At 42.7% G+C, this 21,065-nt stretch overlaps 1 protein-coding gene across 4 annotated transcripts in view; it reads right to left on the reverse strand.

Annotated features, from left to right (window-relative positions):
* Window positions 1–5,546: 5,546 nt before the first annotated feature.
* Window positions 5,547–21,065, reverse strand: part of CLIC5 (chloride intracellular channel 5) — a 136,338-nt gene continuing 120,819 nt past the window's right edge. For all 4 annotated transcript variants that reach the window (XM_030555264.1, XM_030555265.1, XM_030555266.1 and 1 more), the window contains 2 exons: window positions 18,614–18,795; window positions 5,547–14,036 (listed from right to left, as the gene is read on the reverse strand). In XM_030555264.1, the coding sequence (XP_030411124.1) occupies window positions 13,869–14,036; window positions 18,614–18,795 (350 nt within the window). In that variant the 3' untranslated portion in view covers window positions 5,547–13,868. The remainder of the gene's footprint in view (window positions 14,037–18,613; window positions 18,796–21,065) is intronic.

The following is a 21,065-nucleotide window of genomic DNA, read 5'->3' on the forward strand; positions in this document are numbered from 1 at the left end:
TAAAACTGAGCATTTGACAAATAATCTTTTCTTTGCCTGCTCGAATCCATCAGACGTAACCAGGTGCCATGGAGAGGCCAGATGCCACTGTTAAAATGTTAAATTGAGTGGCATGGCCATCGAAAGCTCTGGAGAGGGACATTTATCTTTATTATTGTTGTTATTAATAATGCAGATATTGCTTTGGGTTGCATTCCAAGGTATTTTTGCAGCACTAAATCACCCGGGTGCACATCAGCGGCCCTGATAAATCACGCAATAAACCAAAATTCAATGCAGCTGTCAGGTCAGACCCCAAGCGAATGTGCAGTGAGCTTAATTAAAGTTCAGCAAACTTGAAATAGAAAGAATAGCGGTACGCCAGTGACATTTTAGGCCCCGGGCCCAGGCCATCAGCTTGAAAGTAGGCCAGCCAAGCGGAATTAGCCCTCAATCTTGTTTCACCTCAGATGTGGTGTTATCATGAGCACCAAGGTGGAAATGACTGGTCATAGTAAAGCTCTGTTCTTCCCTACCTCTTCTTTCTCTCCATCTTTCTTCCTCAGTTTCTCTTTTTGTATCTGCTATCCCTTTTTCTCTTCCCTCTGTCCCTCATTTCAGTCCTGCTTCTTTTTTGGTCTCTTTTTCCCATTTTTTCCCTCTCCCAGTCTCTTTTACCCCTCCCCCCGTTTTTTCCCCTCTCATTCCTCTTTTCACTCTTTCTACCCTCTTACTATCCCTCTCCCGCCCCCTATACTTCCCCCCACTATGAAAGAAATCTTTCACCCAAAGGAAGAACAAGAATTGAATCAGAGCCAACTAACTGGGCCAACAGGCTACATATGGAACCAGCAAATCACAGAGCCATGAAGGATGTTAGTGATTTAAAGTTATGTATGTTGAAGTCTGAATCTTAAAATGAATCCATAATGGTAAAGGTAACTAATGGAAAGACTTAACTGACAGCAAATGGTGTTTTTTTCTTTAACGTTATGTTCTCACGTACTCCTTTTATATGGTTCCCCGCACTTTCCGAGTTCTCCTTTTTGATTAGTTCAATGTCCACACTAACATTGAAAAGCACAAGCTGCTGGCCTTATGAACAAAGATTTAAACCCATATGCCATAAATACAAGTGCTACTCCACACAGACACGCAGTAATACAGCCATTGCTTTGCCAGTGAAACAAATTCATCCTGTAGTCCGATTCTTTTGTGGGACGAACCCCTGGGAATCATGTCCCCCTCAGTAAGGGGTATTGAATTCTCCTGTCCATACAGGAACATGAGAACTGAACTTTCACCTTGGTACATTAAATAACATCTTGCTAGAAACGAAGGCTTCAGAAAAACACCTAAGAATGGAAAAGCTGATGTGTCCCCTGAGGACTCATCTACCAAATGCTCCAGTTCCTATGTGATCAACATGACTGTCCAGAAACATGATGCTACTCTAAATGAAGGGTGCGGAAGTTCTCCACCATTATACAGTAGAACCTCAGAGTTACGAACACCTCAGGAATGGAAGTGGATCGTAACTGAATTGAACAAAACTTTATGGTTGTTCTTTCAAAAGTTTACAACTGAACATTGACTTAATATAGCTTTGAAACGTTACTATGCAGAAGAAAAATGCTGCTTTTCTTTTATAGTAATTTATGTTTAGCACAGTACTGTTTTTTGTGTGTGTGTGTATGTGTGTTTGTGTGGCTTTGCTGCTGCCTGTGTACTTCCAGTTCCAAATGAGGTCTATGGTTCACTGGTCAGTTCCTAACTCTGGTGTTCGTAATTCTGAGGTTCTACTCCAGAACTGCTCCCCACAAAGCCATTCAGGACTTTGGGGAGCCTCCTCTTCCTTGGAGCAGACTGTCTTCAGGGCAAGAAGCTCACATGGCTTCACCTTCCTGGGTCTGACCTTAGAACATTCAGCATATGCCCCTCTGTGTGCTTCCCACAGTGAGTCCGCCCAGGTGGGGCCCTGGGGAAGCCAGAGGGTCCTGCACGCACCCCTACTTCGCAGTCAGACATGACTCTCAGCCAGCCAGTAAAACAGAGGTTTATTAGATGACAGGAACTCAGTCTAAAACAGAGCTTGTAGGTACAGAGAATGGGACCCCTCAGCTGGGTCCGTTCTGGGGCCCAGCGAGCCAGAGAAACCCGTCTGCACTAACCCCTCATTCCCAGCTAGCTCCAAACTGAAACCCCCTCCAGCACCTCCTTTCTGGCCTTTGTCTTTTTCCCAGGCCAGGAGATCACCTGATCTCTTTGTTCACCTTTAGCTATTCCCTTGCAGGGGGAAGCACCCCAGCCATTGTTGCCAGGATACAGAATGTCAGCCATTTATGCACACTGGAGACTTAAGAAATGCATAGGGGAAACTGAGGCACCCACACAGTATTCAGATGAAACATTAAGAACAGTCCCACTTTGTCACACACACACACATTAAAAGACCATCATTAAATAATGTCTAGAACCCTTAACCGAGTCCTTGCTACCAAAGCAATACCTCTTGCAGAAGATAAGAGCCCCTTTCATTACTTTCTTTTTAGGTCTGTCCACGTCCAGGTTTCCTTTACTAGTGGTGCCTCACTGTAGTCTTGGTCATGGTGACCCCCTCACCCCAGGCACGTTTGGTGTAGCTTTCTAGTCCCTTCATTTCCCAATAGGGTCAACAGTATTTCATTGCTCCCAAATTACAACTATATTTTAACAATAATGTCCCAAACTGTCACGCACCTGAAATGCAAATGAGGCCTGGCCTGTAGAGTCACTTCCTGTTGCTCATCAACAGATGGCAGCAAAGAGTTCTATTTTATAGAGCCTCTGTCCATCTGGAGTTCTCAAGCAGTGGTGGAGTGTTCTTCTTATTCAACAACATGTGTCAATAATGAGCTCCCTACTCTACAGGGTTTATGGCCACAGGATTTACATCTAATCTAGGAATATACCAGGGACCTGACCAAGAGAGTTAGGAGTGAAAATAGGTGTAATGACCATGTGGGAAATAACGATGTGAGGTGTTTACTTATAGCCACTAGATGTTTCTGTCTGCAGGTTGTGGTGCCTGGTATACGAAGGACACAAACTTGGAAGTGCATTTATGGCATGGAAGGATGTTTGATTGTATCTGTAGTTGTTGCTGTTTTCCAAACACCTCCTGTTTGGTCTGGGCTCTAATCCCGTGCAGGAGGGTTTGTGGTCTTCTAGCAAGATGACCCTCTTAAAATGATTGTCTTAGGGGCAGCATAAGTGGCTCTCTGTTCTCACTTATACCAATTTAATGCCATTCCTACAAAGTTTGGCTGTTCAAACAAATAATTAACACTTTAAAGAAGACGAAGTCAGACTGATATTTATTTAATATGAGAAAATAAACCAATTTTATTAAAATAACTGCCTGCTAATCAAGATCGGGAAACAGTATTATCAATGGTTCAGATGTCTTTCTTCATTCAATACATACAATTTTTAAAGCTATATGAGAAATTTCAACTCTTGTATCCAAAGGCCTAGAAAGAAACAATAAGGAGATTTTTCTTAGCTTTAAAATGTGAAAAAGTAAAAAGCCCAACTGCTTCTTCAGTAACAAAATATCCTGGCTATTATATAAATTAGGACATTAATTGTATTCACGGTTTGTAGCAAGTACAGTCATGGAATCATAACACTAAAGGGAAATGCCATTTCTTTACATTATTATTGGTATTTATTATGTGTATTGCAGCAGAAGTTATAAGCTCCACTCAGAGTCCTATTGTAGTAGAAGCTGTACACAAATAAAACAAAGAGATGGTTTCTGCTTCAAAAAGCTTACAGTCAAATCTAAAATTATACATGAACCAGAATACTTACATCACCCGAAAATGACAAATATGCTAAGGGGCCAATCCCATCTTCTTTGCTTACTCACAGAGTCCATGAAGGCTGGAAGGTAAATGGTTACCTTTCGTTGTCAACCACCATAAATAGGTTTTAAAAGTAAATAGAAGCTTTTTTATTAAGCTTGACCATATCTGAGTTCAAAGTTCTTTCCAGCATTTCTCCTGCAAGTTAGTGATCTGAGTAGCCCTTATAGCAGTGGAGGGACTGAACCTTAAACGTTTCTGATATTAATGACATGGCTGGAGAACCTCAGCCCCCTGAACTTGGATCCTGGCAGGTAAGTAAAAATTTTAATGTACTTTCAAGATGAATGATTTTGTATTTGTACAGTCCTTTGAAGCAGTAAAGTGCTAGATAAGTGTTAAGCATGGTCATTATTCATACTAAAATTTTTTTTTAAAACATGTTTGTAATTTTTAAGAACAACTATGGGCCAGTTTAGGGCCAAGTTGACCCATATCAGAGATTGGAATCTCTAAATTTGCACCCACAGCTTCCTCCACATTGCTGTAGGGGTTTGCCCTCATATGGAACCCCTGGATCCCCCAAATTCCAACTCTACACTGGCACCCATCATCCTCCCTCACCTACATGGCAGCAGTGTGTATGGGGGGAAGCATGCATAGGTTAATGTGGACCCCATCCACCTGCTTCCACTTCAAACCCACCCTCAATACCTTTGTTCCCTTCATACAAGGTTATCTAATGAGCCAGAATTCTAAGCTGTTTCATGTGTTTATTTAGAGTTTAAAGGCATTTGTGTTCACCTTTCAGATTTCTTTATCAAATTTGGTTTGGAGCTGTGAAGTCATTAACTGAAGACACTGAAGGCAGAGGGTGTCTGTGGCTTACTGGATACTAAATTCTCTAGGTAAGGCTATGGTTTTGTCACAGAGGCTGCGGAAGTCCGGGAATCCGTGACTTCCAAAGACCTCCCTGACCTCAGCCCCTGTGCCTGGGAGGTGCAGGATCCTGCCACTTCCCACAGTGGCAGGGAGCTGTGAGGTACCCCACAGCTCCCGGCCTCTGCAGGGGGCAGGGGGACCCTCGCAGCTCCCCAACCCTCACAGCAGGGCAGGGGGACCCCACAGATCCTGGCCACCACAGGGGAAGGTGATCCTGGAAACTCATCACGGTGGCAGCGGTATGGGGACCCCCACAGCTCTCTGCCAACGCTGCAGAGCAGGGGGACTCCCAGAGCCCCTGGCTGCCATGGGGAGCAGGGGGATCCCTAGAACACCCAGCTGCCAAGGAGGGCAGGTGGACCCCCCGCAGATCCACACTGCAGTGGAGGCAGGGGAACCCTGCCGCTCCCCTCTGTGGGGAGGGACAGGGGGACCATGGAACTCTGAGCCCCCATGGGTGTTGGGAGTTCCTGAGCTCCCAACCACCCATAGCTGCCCAGTCCTTTCCTGTTTTATCATGGATCTTCTTAGTAAAAGTCAGGGACAGTTCATGGGCTTCCGTGAATTTTTCTTTATTGCCCGTGGCCTGTCCATGACTTATACAAAATCTTAGCCTTAACCATAGGGGAAGATCTGTAGGTGATCTAAACTGTCATCGCTCCATTGATGTTGACTGCGTGAGGAGTATTTACTCCAGTTGAGGATTTGCCACCAAAGCCACAGAGCCCCCTTTGTGAAGAGCGTCACAGTCTCTGAAAATTCATCACATGACAGCAGTTGATTTTTCACTGGGAAAGACTTTTCCCTTTCTTTTTATTGCCAGCAATGCCCAGCCGTTGCCAACATTAAACAATGCCATGAGCTCTCACTCATTCGAAACCAAAGACTTAGACACAAAATGACATTGGCAAGAACAAGTTAGGGAGGGTGGCGACTCAGCACTTAGGGGAACATTTTAAATCCATTTAGCAGGAGGTTAGTGCTGGAGTGCAACTGACTTTATGCATTCAGACACAACAGGGTGCGCATTGTTATGCCATAATTGCCCGCCTTGGGTGTGTGTGGTGTGAGGCAAGAGGCCAAAGGCTGAATGCTTTAATTCACCCGCACGAGAAATGAGACTGAGGCAGAACAATGCATGCGCCTGTTGTGCTTGATTGTGATTAGTAAGTGGATCTGTGTTGTTGTTGTTATAAATAGAAAACGACTGGCGACAAAGACACTGGTTTGAATCGCTTCAGAGGCCGTACTCTTACGTTGTGGTTACTGATGTCAGACCAATTTAGTGGCTGTAGTTTAGGCCAATGGGTCTGACTCACTGCTAGACAGTCCACATCAGGTGATTTCTGAACCCCATTTTATCATGTGATGCGGTGGCAGGGGTTTCACAGCAGTCTCCAATGAGGAGTGCTGGAAATTCTCCCAGGAGCAGGTTAACATACTTGAAAGAGGTCAGGATGCAGCCCCATTCCTCTGTTGCCCCAAGAGATTACTAACTTATCTTGGCTACTGAAGTCCAGATCCTGTTCTCACTGAAGTAAATGGTAAAATCCCCATTTAAATCAATGAGAGTATGATCAGGACCTTAACTGATATCCAGTACCACTGTCAGTGATTCACACGAACTTCACTTTATGACACTATCTTCCATCCAAGAATCTCACAGCACTTTGCAACATTAATCAGTTAAACCTCACCACACTGCTCGAAGGTGGGGACAGATTATATCCACATTGCAGATGGGTAAATAGAGGTCCAGACTTTGATGCCCTTATTCACAATGAATAGAATCTGACTCCATAAATAGTCTCATTAAAGTTGATGAGACCATTTATGGAGGAATGTGCTACTCAGTGTAAGTAAAGTATCTAGCCCAGGGAGCTGAAGTGTCTTGCTCAAGGACTCTCAGCAAACATCAGAAGAGTTGGGAGTGGAGCACACTTCTAGGAGCCCTGTTCCAACAACCAGACTATAATCCCGCCCAGAATATTTGTTAATTTAGCCCTAACTCTAATCTTACAAATTGGAATCACAATATTTAGAATCACATAGCTCTCCATTGTGTCATTGTGGCTTACTTATTAGAGTCTCAAAAAGCTGTGGAGAAACTCACATTTCCTAACAGGCGATGAATGGTCTGGTTGTATTTTTTTTTTTAATGAATCAATAAAAAAGGTACAGAAATTGGCTATTTGTAAATGCCATTTAATTATGACTTGTTTCCAAAAAGCAGTGCAATAGAGTGCAAAAAGGGATTAATTTGGTGCCAGAAGTCATTTCACAGCTTCTTTACAGTCTGTGGTTCTACAGGGATGGTTCAGAAGCAACAAAAGCCATCCAGTAACAATGCAGTATCTACACTGATATGACATTTCCAACTGAAATGGTTCTTTGGGCGTTGAAGGCTATTCACTGGTGCTAGTGTTCTACAGCATGAAAAGCTTTCAGGGGGTCCCTGTAGTACCCTCTGCAAGCAACACCCAAACTTTGCTGCTTCCATGTTTTAACCTCAGGCAGTCTTCTGCCACCAGCTTCCACCCTGAGGTGCTAATTGACAGAAGCAATGCTGAGAACCATTAAAGCATGACTGGATTGCTTCTCCTCCTCTAAAAACAACACCCTACCTAGTTTTCTTTTAAACATGCCGCTTCATAAAAAGAGTGAGACAGACACAATGGGGGCATGGTTATACTGTTAGGTACCACCAAAAAGCATGTAGTTCTCTAGTCCATGCATCCCACTGAATCATAGGCAATGATATTAGACTATGGCAGCACAGCCTAGTCCACCATGTAGAATAATTTCTAACGGAGTCACTGAGTTTCTCCATTTACACCAAAAGCAGAATTTGGCCCCTTGTTGTGCTTAGCACTTTACTGAAAACCGTGTATCACTGCTATTTGTTTTCTTCAAATATTCATTATTCTCCAAAGACGAAGGCCCAGATGGGAGCTGGGCACCCAAATACCTCTGAGGGGTTGCTCCAAACTCTCTGAAAAATTCTGCCCATTGGATGTCAAAGGAAACAGAATTTGTGCTCTTTATCTGTATAGATTTCTCTAATGTGGGTGGTCCTTGTCCAGCCAAGCACTAGAACACACGAGAAGTCCTTACTCTCATGCTTAAAGCTAAAAATGTGTTTAAATGTTTTGCTGGACAGGGACTTTTGTGGTATTCTAGTCCTAGGAGCAACGTGCACTAAAGTCTATTATACCATGGCTAGGGAATTGGGCTCAAGAATAGGGGCACTGCAACCTCTGCCTGCTTCTCTCTCTCTCTTTGTATCTGGAGCATAGCCAATGGAGTGCCTTTGAGTAGACACTTCATAGAAGAGCACAGCCACCCTGCCAGAGACATCACATAATAGAAGTGTCTATTTGGTGGCGGAGTTTGCTGAACTAATGATAGTGTCATAGTTCGGGGGTGATGAGGTGCAGCTCAAAAAATGCACTTTTTTCCAAGTGTATTATTGTCTTCAGTGTTTAAAATTTTTAAACTTCTGCAATAAGGGGACGGGGGGAATGATTTAGGTCCTGTCTTATTGCCAGAGAGGAATTCCTGGCTGCCCGAAATCCCAAGTCTTAGAAAGGCCACTGAGTTCATACAATACTTGTTGCATAGTTAAAAAAAATCTCCCACACATGCCTGCTTCTGATTTTCCCTGAGCTGGTGAGAGGCAGGGAATGAGCAGAGGATTGGCTTCAGCCTTTTCCATTCACATTGCGCTCCCATCAATACCCGGCCTGGGCCGGGGAAGCTAATGTACCAACCAGCAGACTAAATGTGGTAATGAACCCTAGTCACGTGCCACATGCGGCGCATTGCACATATGCTATGAAGAAGAACTGGCCATCACAGCATGGGTGGGGTGTCATACTTTGCTGCTGGTATAGGCCAGTAGTAAATTACTATCCTGTTGGAACAAAGACACAAAGGAATGACTGTGATTCAGAGGGTGTCTTCCGGTCACAGTGACTCCTGGTACTACTCCTAGGATGGACTAATTTATGCACCGTTCCTTGCTCAGTGCTGTCACAGTCTAGCCCATTGAAGAGTGCTCATGGTTACAATATCTCTAGGATACCACATTAAAAGAAATACATATGGATTTTAAAAAAAATAAATAGGCTTTAATACTAAATTTCTCTAAAAATTAATTAGCTCCTTCAGCTACTCAACAAGCAGCTGCCTTCCCTGTCTCTTCTGGCATCGCAAGCTCATCACAGATGTGAGCATTAAGGAATAGATAAAAGATGTGGCAAAGGGAAAAAATCTGCTAGAAAAAAAAATCTTACATCAAAAATATATCATGAAGGATGACGATGTGGAGAGGAATAATAAACAAATTCAAACTTCCCAATGCCTAAACAAAAAATCTATAAAGAGAATGGAGGAGTTCATTTCTTTTCTTAAAATGTTCAACTCATTTTAAAAAGAGAAAGTTTTTATCGGCTGCAGGGGCTTAACCGGGCTGTAAAATCACTCTCTGGTACTGCTGGCTTTATTCTACCTAATTTTTCAGTAAGCCAATAAATCCACCCACCAACTATCTGCCCCAGCAGCAAGGAGGCTGACACCCATTTCAGGCTCTGGCTTCCACTGCAATGTTGGGATGATGAGGGATAAGAGAAGCTCTGTTGCAATAACTGGCCTCTGGACCAATGAGTCCTATCAGTTTAAAAGATGGCATGGCCTGTATCAGGAGACAGGAGATGGACAGTATGCGCTAAAACTAGGTTCTCAACTTTTTTCTTACCCTCTTTTCCATACTATAACCCCCCAAACCTCTCTCCCATACAGCTGGGGTCTATCTGTGACTCCCTCTCATCTAGCAATATGGGAAAGGCAGAGAAGTCATGACCAAACTGAGGTTGAGAGCCAGGTCTATTGTTTCTCTAGTGCCTGTAGTCCAGAACCTCAAAAGTATTTAGTTTCCTAACTTCCATTGATTTTAATGGAAGTAAGAGCCCTACATACCTTTGGGGATCTGAGCTTATGTCCCTATTTTTCTCATGTTTTGTTATGTGGTACGGAAAATAAAGGAGGAAAGAAATGCTGAACCTGGGCTGAGACAGGGAGAGATAGGTAGCAAAAGGTATGAAGGTTAACAAGTGGCTCACGGGAACTGTTACTACACAAAGTGCATGGTCAGCCTCACGTTCCAGAACAGAAAAGTGGCTGCTCTCCTTTCCTCAGTTCCTTTAGCTAACTTCCTTCTGATATGTGCATGCCATTTCTCCCTGCCAGTGAACCTGTAAGCTGATCTAAACATGACATCCAGTAGCCATATATGCAGCAAAATATATCTTGGAGCTGCATTCCAATGGGAAAGCAACATTCTTTGAAGATTTCTTTCCTTGGAGAGGGCAGGTGTTTGTCATGATTCCTATTTTAAGTGTCATAGAAACAGATACTTCCTTAGTCCTCTCACCTTTACAGCTAAGGCGGCTTATCAGCATCTCAAATATCCTAACAGAAAATCAGAGTATTACTAACGTATGAGTTCTCCTAGCAGCCCCAAAATTAAAGCGGAATCGACATGGGTTCCAAATATGAATGGAGCATTGGACTGAGTGAACTAATATCTTTGAAACAAATACCTAAGAAATGTTTGGATGAAATGGACATCTTTACAGACATTTGGTCTGCATTTCTGAAATGTAGATGATTAAATCCATATTGTTGGCTTCTTCCCCCTCTGCACTATGTCTCTCTTTACATCTTTCAAGAAATTTATGAACAAAGTTATTGTAAATCTGTTCTGTCTGTCTTGTCACTTAGATTCTTTTCAGAAATGTTGCTTTGCCAATGTAGATAAACAATCTCCTGCAGGATTAACACATACTACTTAAAATTCTAAATACAATGGAAAGCCACAAAAAGGCCTTGAGTAGAGAAGTTCTGGAGCTCTTTAAAATCTCACTGGTGATGGTAAAAAGAAGCTTATCTGAACCTTCTGGGTCTAGAGAAAGGGGCTGGAAATCCAAACAGCACAATTTTCTATATGGATTTCTGGTACTTCCTTTTACTGGTCATATTTTGAGCTGAGAAGCACAAAGATGTGTGAAAATTAGACTTGAGAACAAGGGTCTGAATTTCAAACTCACTCAAAGTTCAGGAGGGTTTGGATCCAGAGTTTTGGATCATCCCATTACTGAGGTAGGGATGAGGTGCAAAATTAGGATCCAGATCCAGATTTGAATCTCCTACAAAATTTGACATAAAGCTACTCAGAAGGTAGGTGGGTTTTTTTTAAATTTCTGTGTGAAAAATTGTGATTGAAAACATTTTTCCCATTTTAACTGATTTTGATTTTTCACATTAACGTTGAAAAACCAAAACTAACCTAAATAAATAAAATGTAGTCTTTTAGTTGCTGAAAACCGAAACAAATTGTGGTTTGGGGATTTTGAATTCTTATAACAACATCTCAAAAATATTCAGAGACTATAGAAATTTTCTCATAAAGATGTCCATTGCATTGAAAAGCCATTTTCCACTAAAAAAAACAAAAACAACCAACAAAATTTTAGTAGGAAAATTTTAAAACCAGCTCTACTTTGAGGGTGTTCAGATCTAGTGGTTTTGGCATGGAGCTGTTTTTAATTAAAATGAAAGCAAACTGTATTAGAACATTTCAGAATCTTAAGAGGTTTTGTTCAAATTTGATTCAGGAAATGGATCAAAGTTCACATAGGAAAAGCAGAAATTGGTATATCTCTTGAACTGGTTCACCTAATCCTGCCTGAGACCTACTGTCCGTTTCTGTGAACTTCTTAAAGGAGCCAAGTAAAATATGCACAGAACAGCTAGCTGCATCCTCTTTCTACTTCTTTATTCACAGTTCACACATAACTCTGATTAGACAAAGCCTCTGATTAAAAAAAACCCTGTTGAATGATGATTGAGAAAAGTGTAGTCTTGGTCAGCTGGAGTTCTGATAGCCAAGCCATAGTGAAAAAAAAATCCAAAATGGCCATTAATCAGACACAGAAAACCACTGTTCATAACAAACTAAATTTTCAGAGCCTTGGTTATAACATCTTACAGGGTGAGTCAGCTCAACCAATATGTTGAGAAGAAAGAAAGAAAGAATTTAATCAATCAAAATAATTAAATATCTTCATTTTTTTAAAAAAATATACAAATAATTCCAATCTGGTTATGTTATGAAGACACATTTTTAATAAACCACATGTGCATGTGCAGACTCTTCTAATCTCATTGTATTTTGCTGGCTGTTACTCGTGCTCTCAGAGTCAGTTAATTTCTCAGCAACATTGTAAAGAGTATGAGCCTTTGCTTGTTTATATAGCCCATTCTGAGGTCTGAGGGAAGACTAGGGAGCTCATGGACTTTCTTCCAAGGTTTTTGAAAGTTCAGAACAAATTGACTGCTCTGTGCAATACAGCAGTCAGCCATAAATGTCATCATTCGATGAGCAAAATTCTGTTCTCAGCTGCGCTGCTGTGAATGCAGAGTAACTGCGCCAAAGTCACTGGAATTACTCTAGATCTACATCTGTGTAACAGAGCAGATTCTGGCCTTATAAGTTGCCTCCAATCCATTAGCTTTCTAATTGCAAACAAGGGCCTGATCCTGGGTTCCCTCATTTAAGGGTTTGCCAGTATGGAGTCTCACTGAGGTCACTGTGGTTTCATACAGGAGCAGAGGTCTAATCAGGAGTGGAGCAAAGGAGTGCTAGAGTTCAATTTTATTTTATCTTTTCAAATAACTATACATCTCCAGATTTGATGAAGATTGGGAGCCTTCCTCTCCCTGATATATAGCTAGCTAAGTCAGCTCAATCTTTTATATTTCATACAAAAGAATTGTTGCTCTTAATTTCTTAAAGTAATTCACCAATAAAGTGATCAGTACTAAGCAGATCTGTTCATAAAATGGCTGCCCATAGCACAAACTAATTGCTTCGGAAACCAACCCTAGTGCACAGTCAGAAGGGTCATTTAAACAGCAGTGATATGAAACAGGAAACGACTGGGAAAAAGCCATTGTGCGTTTGTGCTGGTATGCTTGCCAACCTTCTGGCTAGGGTGGGAGTTTCTCTGCTTCGGGTCTCCCTTCTAGCTCATCCTCCTTAAAGTTTTCAGGCCAACCTGATCTCTAGAATGGGAGATGAACTTTGAAAGGTGATCAATTTCAAAAGCTCAAAATTGGGTATTTCTCCCCAATCTGCTGTTCAAACGAGGCAACAGATTTCCACTCCCACCACGGGCTCCCATCTAAATAAGCTGGCAAATATAGAGTTAAGGTGAGAATATCTAAAATGAGTCAGCTACTGTGAGGATTCTTTATATGTAACGGGCTAATTATATAGCCCCTATTACTACAGCATCTGAGTACGTCCCCCCATAGAGTCAGTGGGCTTTTGGGTATCAGCACTGCTGTTCCAAGAACTGCCCAGTTTATCTCTCATTCTCTTTTCCTTGTATGATTTGGGTGAAATGGAAATATGCAAAACATATGCCAAGCAGCATCTGCAAGTTTGACATGTTCACTGATGCTTTCCTCACTAATGCTCATATTATAACCTCTTCCAGCCCCATTAAAACAGAGGTTTCTGAATATATACCTGCTAAGAAAATTTCTCCCTTAGGGTCAAACTCTTTTTGCTTTCATACACACCTCATTCCTACTACCTCAAGGTTCCCACTAGCAGTGTTATTTTGGATAGATCACATCAGAAAAAAGTGTCCTTGAAAAGGACCAGAGAAGAACCAGTTCTGTACATTCCTAATCCATCTACTTGAAATTTTCAGCTAAATATCCTATTTTTTAAAGTTCCCAATAAAATAGGTGGCTGATATTAAAAAAAAAATAGATGAATAGTTTCAAAATACTGATAATTGCCAATAATAATACTTGCTCCAGCTCTTGGGTTCAGATTCCAGAGGGTTTTTTTACCCCTCTGCTGTTGCCTTATGTTTTCTCTAGGGAGAGGCAGATTTGGCCCTGACCAATACACTTTAACAGCTGAAGTCATGGGAACACCAACCAGAAACAGGATGAAGAATATATCCTAAGGCAACAAGGAGAGGGGTCTGTGAACTGGGGATACTGAGCCCTTGCTGATGTCAGTTAGGAATTGCTGAGCCGCTTGGCCACATCTGCATAAGCTTGCTCAATTTCTTTGTCCGCAGCACAAGTGTTGGTGAATTCATCCCTGGCATAAGCATTCTTCAGATATCGCCATAGCCCCGTCATCTCTGTTGGGAACTCATAGTTGCGGTATTTCTTAGCTACAATCTAGAGCAAAGACAAAAAAATAAACTTGCTGGTCTTAGGCTTTTAAACTTAAAAAACATAAGAACGTAAGAATGGCCACACAGGGACAGACCAAAGGTCCATCCAGCCCAGTATCCTGTCTACTGACAGTGGCCAATGCCAGGTGCCCCAGAGGGCGTGAACCTAACAGGTAATGATCAAGTGATCTCTATCCAACCATCCATCTCCACCCTCTGACAAATAGATGTTAGGGACACCATTTTTTACCCATCCTGGCTAATCAACATGAATTTATCTTAACCTCCATGAATTTATCTAGTTCCCTTTTAAACCCTTTTATAGTCCTTAGTAGAACTTCATTCTTTTTGTTCCATCAAAAGTTCAATATTTCCTGACCATTACCATGAAAATACAGTACCTAGTCTCAGGGCTTGTCTACACAAACACTTAGTTTGCAGCAAGCTGGGAGCATGCTACCCCATGCTAGCTTGCTGCACAGTAAGTATCCATGTGGTCCGGGCTGCCATCCACTAAAAGTGTGCTTTGATCCAGGGCCGTCTCCAGGGTTTTTGCCAGGAAAAAAAAAAAAAGCCGTGATCACGATCAGCTTTACTGCCACCACTTCAGTCTTCGGCGGCAATTTGGTGGCTGGTCCTTCCCTCCGACAGGGAATGAGGGAGCCGCCGCCGAAGAGCAGGATGTGCCTCCCCTCTCCATTGGCCACCCCAAGCACCTGCTTGCTGGGCTAGTGCCTGGAGCTGGCCCTGCTTTGATCTTCCCTGCTTTGAAAGAGGGGTAAATTAAAGTGTACTAGGAACTTTTAGTGTGTGGCAGCAGGGTACATGAGGACTCTTAGTGCACAGCAGACTAGTGTGGGGTACAGTTACACCCCAGCTTGCTGCAAACTAAGTGTTTGTGTAGACAAGCAGTAAAAGAAGTCCAATCCCACTGTGTGGTAACTGATGCCAAATCCCGACTTAGTACCAGCAAGTACTATATCCAAAGACCCAACAGGCTCCACCATGTTTTTTTCCCTCTTTCCTATGAACATCCCCTCTAACTGCTGGAATGGCATTATCAGAGATGATGCCTGGTTGGATGACACATTAAAAGGTAGATGGTTTAAAGGGTGTGAACTGAGAAAAGACTAAAAGAATGAAACATATTGCTTGGTCAAACAATCATGGCAGGGGATATAACCATCTACAAACATTGCAAAGATACACACAACAAGGAGGGGAAATATCTGTTCAGAATGGTACAGGGCACCAGGACTTAGATACCAAGATCTAGGTGCATTAGTAATATCTCAGGCTGATTGAACGAGGAGTATTGGTGTGAACTGGGAAAATACATGTGTGTATCAGGAAGTTTCCTATCTCTGAGATTTACTAGATTGGAAATCTCTGTAGAAGCCCAACCATTAAAGACATTTAGGCCTTGATTCAGCACGTTAATTAAGCACATGCCTTACTTGTAATACGTACATAATCAATGGGATTAACTCATTGCTTAAGGTTAGATACATGCTTAAGTACCTTGCTAGACTGGGGCCTTTTGTCCTGGTTGGGCAATGAATTTAATAATACAATGTATGTAAAAATCCTGCAGTGACAGAATGGACAAATTGATTGGGCGGGAAGGATTAGTTAATTTATTGGGTCTTTCCCATCTCTAGTTTTTATGACTGTAAAGTTACTCCTGAGTATAAAGGGAATTACATCCATATGTACCGTACAGCTCCCCTCTGTTTTCTAAAGTACTTATTAGAGTTTCCATCCATCTCAGGTTTTTCAGGACAGCTCTGTTCTTACAAGGGATTATGGTTTATTCTTATTACCAGGATCCCTTTGGCATACTCTAGGCAAAATCCATTTCTAAGCTGCATCTATGCAACCCCACTCCTTTCAGAAGTGTTTCGCACTGAACATAGAGGATAGAACCCATTCATCAATTTAGGTTGAGATGCACACAATTTCCACTGGAAGTCTTTAATCAAATGAGAACATCCTTATATGACCACCGTTTTTTTGTGTCCGTAAAACAGACCTAGGACAATAGTCTGCAGCTATGCATGTCGATAAGAGATTTATAATTCTACAAGGTCTGTTTACCAATCTTTCATTTTGCCTTAAGAAGATGGGAACTAGCAATAGGCCACACAATGAAAGTTTTAAGCATTCGCATTAAAATGTCTGGCTGTGCCTCCATAAGGGAAGATGAGCCAGAGAAAGTGCCAAACCAGTGAGAATATGATCCCATTACCGTGTAAGTGATTTAGGCATCACATTCTGTGTTCTCTTTTTATATGTGTAAAGTCAGTGCTCACCATGGCTTAGCTTATGTTTTGACTCATGGAGCCAAGGTAGATGCATGACTTGGCTCCACTTTCCAGCTCCTGGCTTGCCTTGTCTACCAGGTACTTGTTTTTTTCTGAAGAAACATGTAATCTGATAAATTGAATAAATACAGCACTTAGAAGAGAGAATGATGAATATCCTTTGCACTACACCAGTGACCATTCTGCATCTTAAACCCTGGATCCCAGAGCTACCTTTCATTGTTAACTTTGCTATGTGACATATGAGCTGAACAGCTGGTACATCTGAACAGCTCTCTTTAGGTTATACATGGGTGGGAATGTTCATAGAATCATAAAATATCAGGGTTGGAAGGGACCTCAGGAGGTCATCTAGTCCAACCCCCTGCTCAAAGCAGGACCAATCCCCAACATTTTTTTTTGCCCCAGATCCCTAAATGGCCCCCTCAAGGATTGACCTCACAACCCTGGGTTTAGCAGGCCAATGCTCAAACCACTGAGGATGCATAGGGTAAAAACTCAGAGTGAGACCTGGGGTTCTAATCCTGGATCTGCCACTGACTTTCTGTGTGACATTGGACAAGTCACTTCAAGCTCTCTGTGTCTCAGTTTCCCCATCTATAAAAAATGGGGCAAATTATGCTTAGCCCCTATTGTACAGCGCTTTAAGATTTGTGGAGAAAAGCACTAAGAGTATGTCTACACTGCAGTTACACACCTGCAGCTGACCAGTGCCAGCTGACTTGGGCTTGCAGGGCTCAGATTGTTTGACTGTTTAATTCTGCTGTAGACATTCGGGCTCAGGCTGAAGCCTGAGCTCTGGGACCCTCCCAGCTCACCCCATTCTAGAACCCAGCTCTAGCCCAAACCCGAATGTCTACAATGCAATTAAATAGCCCCGCAAGCCCAAGCCCCATGAGCTCGAGTCAGCTGGCACAGGCCAGCTGTGGGTTTTTAATCGTAGTGAAGACATATCCTAAGCGTTAAGCGTTATTTTCTTACATATGTAGTGCTACTTGATCATGCATATACACACAATAGTCAGAAAAAACAAAAAATAATTTATAAAATAGTCCAGTGGAAAGAAAGAATCTGGATGATGACGGTTTGCAGCTGTCATGGTAGATAGCTTTAAAAATACACTTCCTATCAAGGGAAGCCAAAAGGTCACAAAGCTTATACAACCCTATTTTATAAAACCAGTGTGTGGGGGGCTGGGAGTGCAGAATGAGGGAGACAGGGGCACTGGCAAGATAATCAGTCCAAGGAGATGTGTGGTTTAGTTGATAGAGCCAGGTGTGATTTTATACCAATGTGAAGAAACAAAAAGGAAATACAGTGACAGAGTGCAATAAGTGCGAAAGATTAAAGACAAAATATAGTCCAAATCAAAAGCAAACTAGCCTGTACGGTATTAGCTGTGAGATATGCTGGTGTGTTTCTAATAGCTCCAGCTAGCACAAGCTTCTGCTCTTTTCTCTCTGCAAACCCAGACACTAGGGAAAGAAGCAAGCTGTATATATATTGGCCTCAAGTCCTTCCTCTTTCCCCGGTCACTATGTGCCAGAGAGGTCCTTAGTCCCTAACCCTGGATCTTCCCCTACTACGTATATTCTTGAGGTTGGAGAATTGGACTCCACCAGCCCAACAGTATCTGGCAGAGAGGAGAACTTCAGCTTGCTCTGACCTCTGACATCTACCAGCAGTGGGGCAGATAACGCTGTGAAGGAGAGATCTAGTGAATTTAATCGACCACTTCCCTTTTACCTCAGAGCAAGGGATCTGGCCACTCAGCAGGCCCCATATCCTGTTAAAGAACCTGCTAGACTTACACTTGGCTGCCAGAGTCCTGTTTGCTCTACCTGAGTTGTGACGTACATCCCATAGAACCCAAACACCATGTACTTGCTGACCCAGACTAGTGAATAGTGAGAGATGGACTCTCTAGGGAGTTAGGAAGTACCATGCAATACCCCAGCCTATTCTGCCCACCTCACAGTGCACGGGAGTTGAGCGGGAGCCTCACATTAATGCACATTCAATCTGGTTTTCCTTCCTCTTTACAATCAAAGAGTCTTTTTAGATCTTATTTAATTTTCTTTGCACTTTTGGCCAAGATTGTAGGACCTTACAAACTATTTATAGACCAGGCTCTTTCCTATAGAAAAGAAGGGACTGACAGATAGAGCTACAGCATTTCTAGGATAGTTCAGGTTTACAGACTTGAGCACTTTACTGTCAGACCAGATTTGCTTATCCATCAGATGAAGCCTTTTACCTTAACAACATGAAGTTTGGGCAGAAGGTTGCAATCAGCAAGCGTCAGCTCATCCCCGTCCAGAAACTTGCGTTTAGACACTTTCTCCTCTTCAGTGCTGTCTGCATCGATTTCTTCAGGGAGAGGGGTGTTCAGATAGTCGTCCAGCTTCTTTAAAGCCTTTGTCAAACCTCTCTCAAGGCCTTTGTCAATAAATAAATAAACGGGTGAGTGGGAAGAAAGAAAGGCTTAGAAACACTCTCATTAACACTGCCTGTGACCATACTTACAAAGCTAAGGCCAGATGCTCTGGTGTGAGACTCTGTTTGTGCTGTATCTCCTGTGGGATGTGACTGTAAACCAGCTACATGAGGATTGCCCCAGGCTAGACCTAGTTCTCCTGTGACACAGGTGACTCTTAGGTACAGCCCTTCCCTCCTAACAATATAGCAACAAAAAACGGCCCCTGGAAGGAGGAAAAGAGGTGCTGTCATGATGTTCCTACATCCTAGGCTGTGTTTTTGGTACACTGCAGCCATCGGATCTCAAGGTAGGTAGAACAGTTGTAGATAGTATGGGGCGAATGGCCATGTACACATGGACTGGGAGATGCCCCGGTACCTCCTCACACTGTTATTATCAAACATCCAGTGAAGAGGGTTAATGAATTGGAGCTCCCCAATTCCAATAGCACTATTCCAGCTCTACAGTATTGCCATTAATATTGCATCTGGTTCAGTACTTCATGCTCATTTTTGCTTTTATGTAAATTCATTTAAGGTGGCAGGAATGTCTCAGAAGATGCCAGCCATAGTGCTATGTTCTCCCAGTCACTTAGAATCCTAGAATATCAGAGTTGGAAGGGACCTCAGGAGATCATCTAGTCCAACCCCCTGCTCAAAGCAGGATGAATTCCCAGAGGGGATTGTTTTTTTTTCTAACTCCAGTTCCCTAAATGGCCCCCTCAAGGACTGACCTCACAACCCTGGGTTTAGCAGGCCAATGCTCAAACCACTGAGCTATCCCTCCCCCCACAGAAGATACAGTGTGATTGAAAAAGCCAGTTGACAACAATGAAACGTGATGCCACACAAAACACTCATGATATCCAGCCAGTTTCAAACCTCTCCCCATTTCAGAATTGAATTTGGGTCAAGTTCCACTTTCAGTTGATTTCAAAGGGGCTGCACAGCAGAGAGGAGAATTTGGACCTTTTACTTTAAGACTTACTAAAGGCTAAATCCCGCAGTCCATCCTTCCCCATACAATAAATTCCTTTTGACTCCAGTGGGAGTTCTGCACTCAAAATGATGACAAGATACAGCATATAACAAAGGTGCCAAATTCTCCAGCAAAAACATCAGCCCAGGTGCAAGATCTCAGTGTCTACACTTCACCATCATCAGAATGAACCAATTACAGATATTTTATTCATCCATCAGTGTATTTGCCCCAGGTGATTGAGCAGAAGTTTGCAAGTTATTACATGGATTGAAAACTCTCTGGGACAGGGACCTTCTTTTTGTTCTAGGTTTGTACAGCACCTAGCACAATGTGGGTCCTGGTCCACCACTAGGCACTTTGGTAATACAAATAACTGATAATGTATAATGTGCAAAATAACAAGATGGCCCTAATGAGGATAAGGGCCAGAACCTCAGCTGATTTACAACAGCTGTGGCTCTGAAGCATTACACTTTTAGGCCCGATTCTGCACGGTTTTACCCCTGTGAGCTACTTTACTCAATGCTGACATCTACATTTGTGACGGGAGGTGTGATTCTCAGCTGATGGAGACATACCAGTACTAGCTCTGCTCGAGCTAGTACACTAAAAATAGCAATGTAGCCTAGGTAGCAGTTTGGGGTAACCACCCAAGTATATACCCAGGGTGTCTGGGTGGGTATGTACGCAGGCAGCTAGCCTGAACTACCTCCAATGCTACCCTGGCTATACTGCTAGTCTTAGCAAGTGGGAATGTCTATGCAAACCGGAAATCACACCTGCCAACTCAAATGTAGATGTAGCCAATGAATGAAGCTATGTATGTGCAGAAGTATTTTCAGAACCAGGTCTTTAAACCCATCTTATGTGGTGCAAAGGATACTCCTGAGCGCATTTTGCACCAAAAAATAAAAAATTCTGTGCCAAAACATTAAAAATTCTGCACACAATATTTTAAAATTCTGCAAATTTTATTTCTCAAATAAATATGGAGGCTCCAGTATAGCATTGGGGAGCACAGGCCACTGGCTGCACAGAGGTTGGAGATGACTATACAACTCCCCCCCTCCCCTCCCTCACTTGGGACACAGATTCAGCGGTGAGGCTGCACCCAATCCTGACACAGTGCAAAGACTGGACCTGCCCCAGAAACACCCCAGGGCCCTGCCCTCTGTACCAGGTGTGGGCAGGCAGGCTCAGCAAGGCATGATCCAAGTGTGGAGGGGCTTAGTGTAGGGGGATCCAGGTG

The sequence above is a fragment of the Gopherus evgoodei genome, chromosome 3, assembly GCF_007399415.2.
Source record: "Gopherus evgoodei ecotype Sinaloan lineage chromosome 3, rGopEvg1_v1.p, whole genome shotgun sequence".
NCBI lineage: Eukaryota > Metazoa > Chordata > Testudines > Testudinidae > Gopherus > Gopherus evgoodei.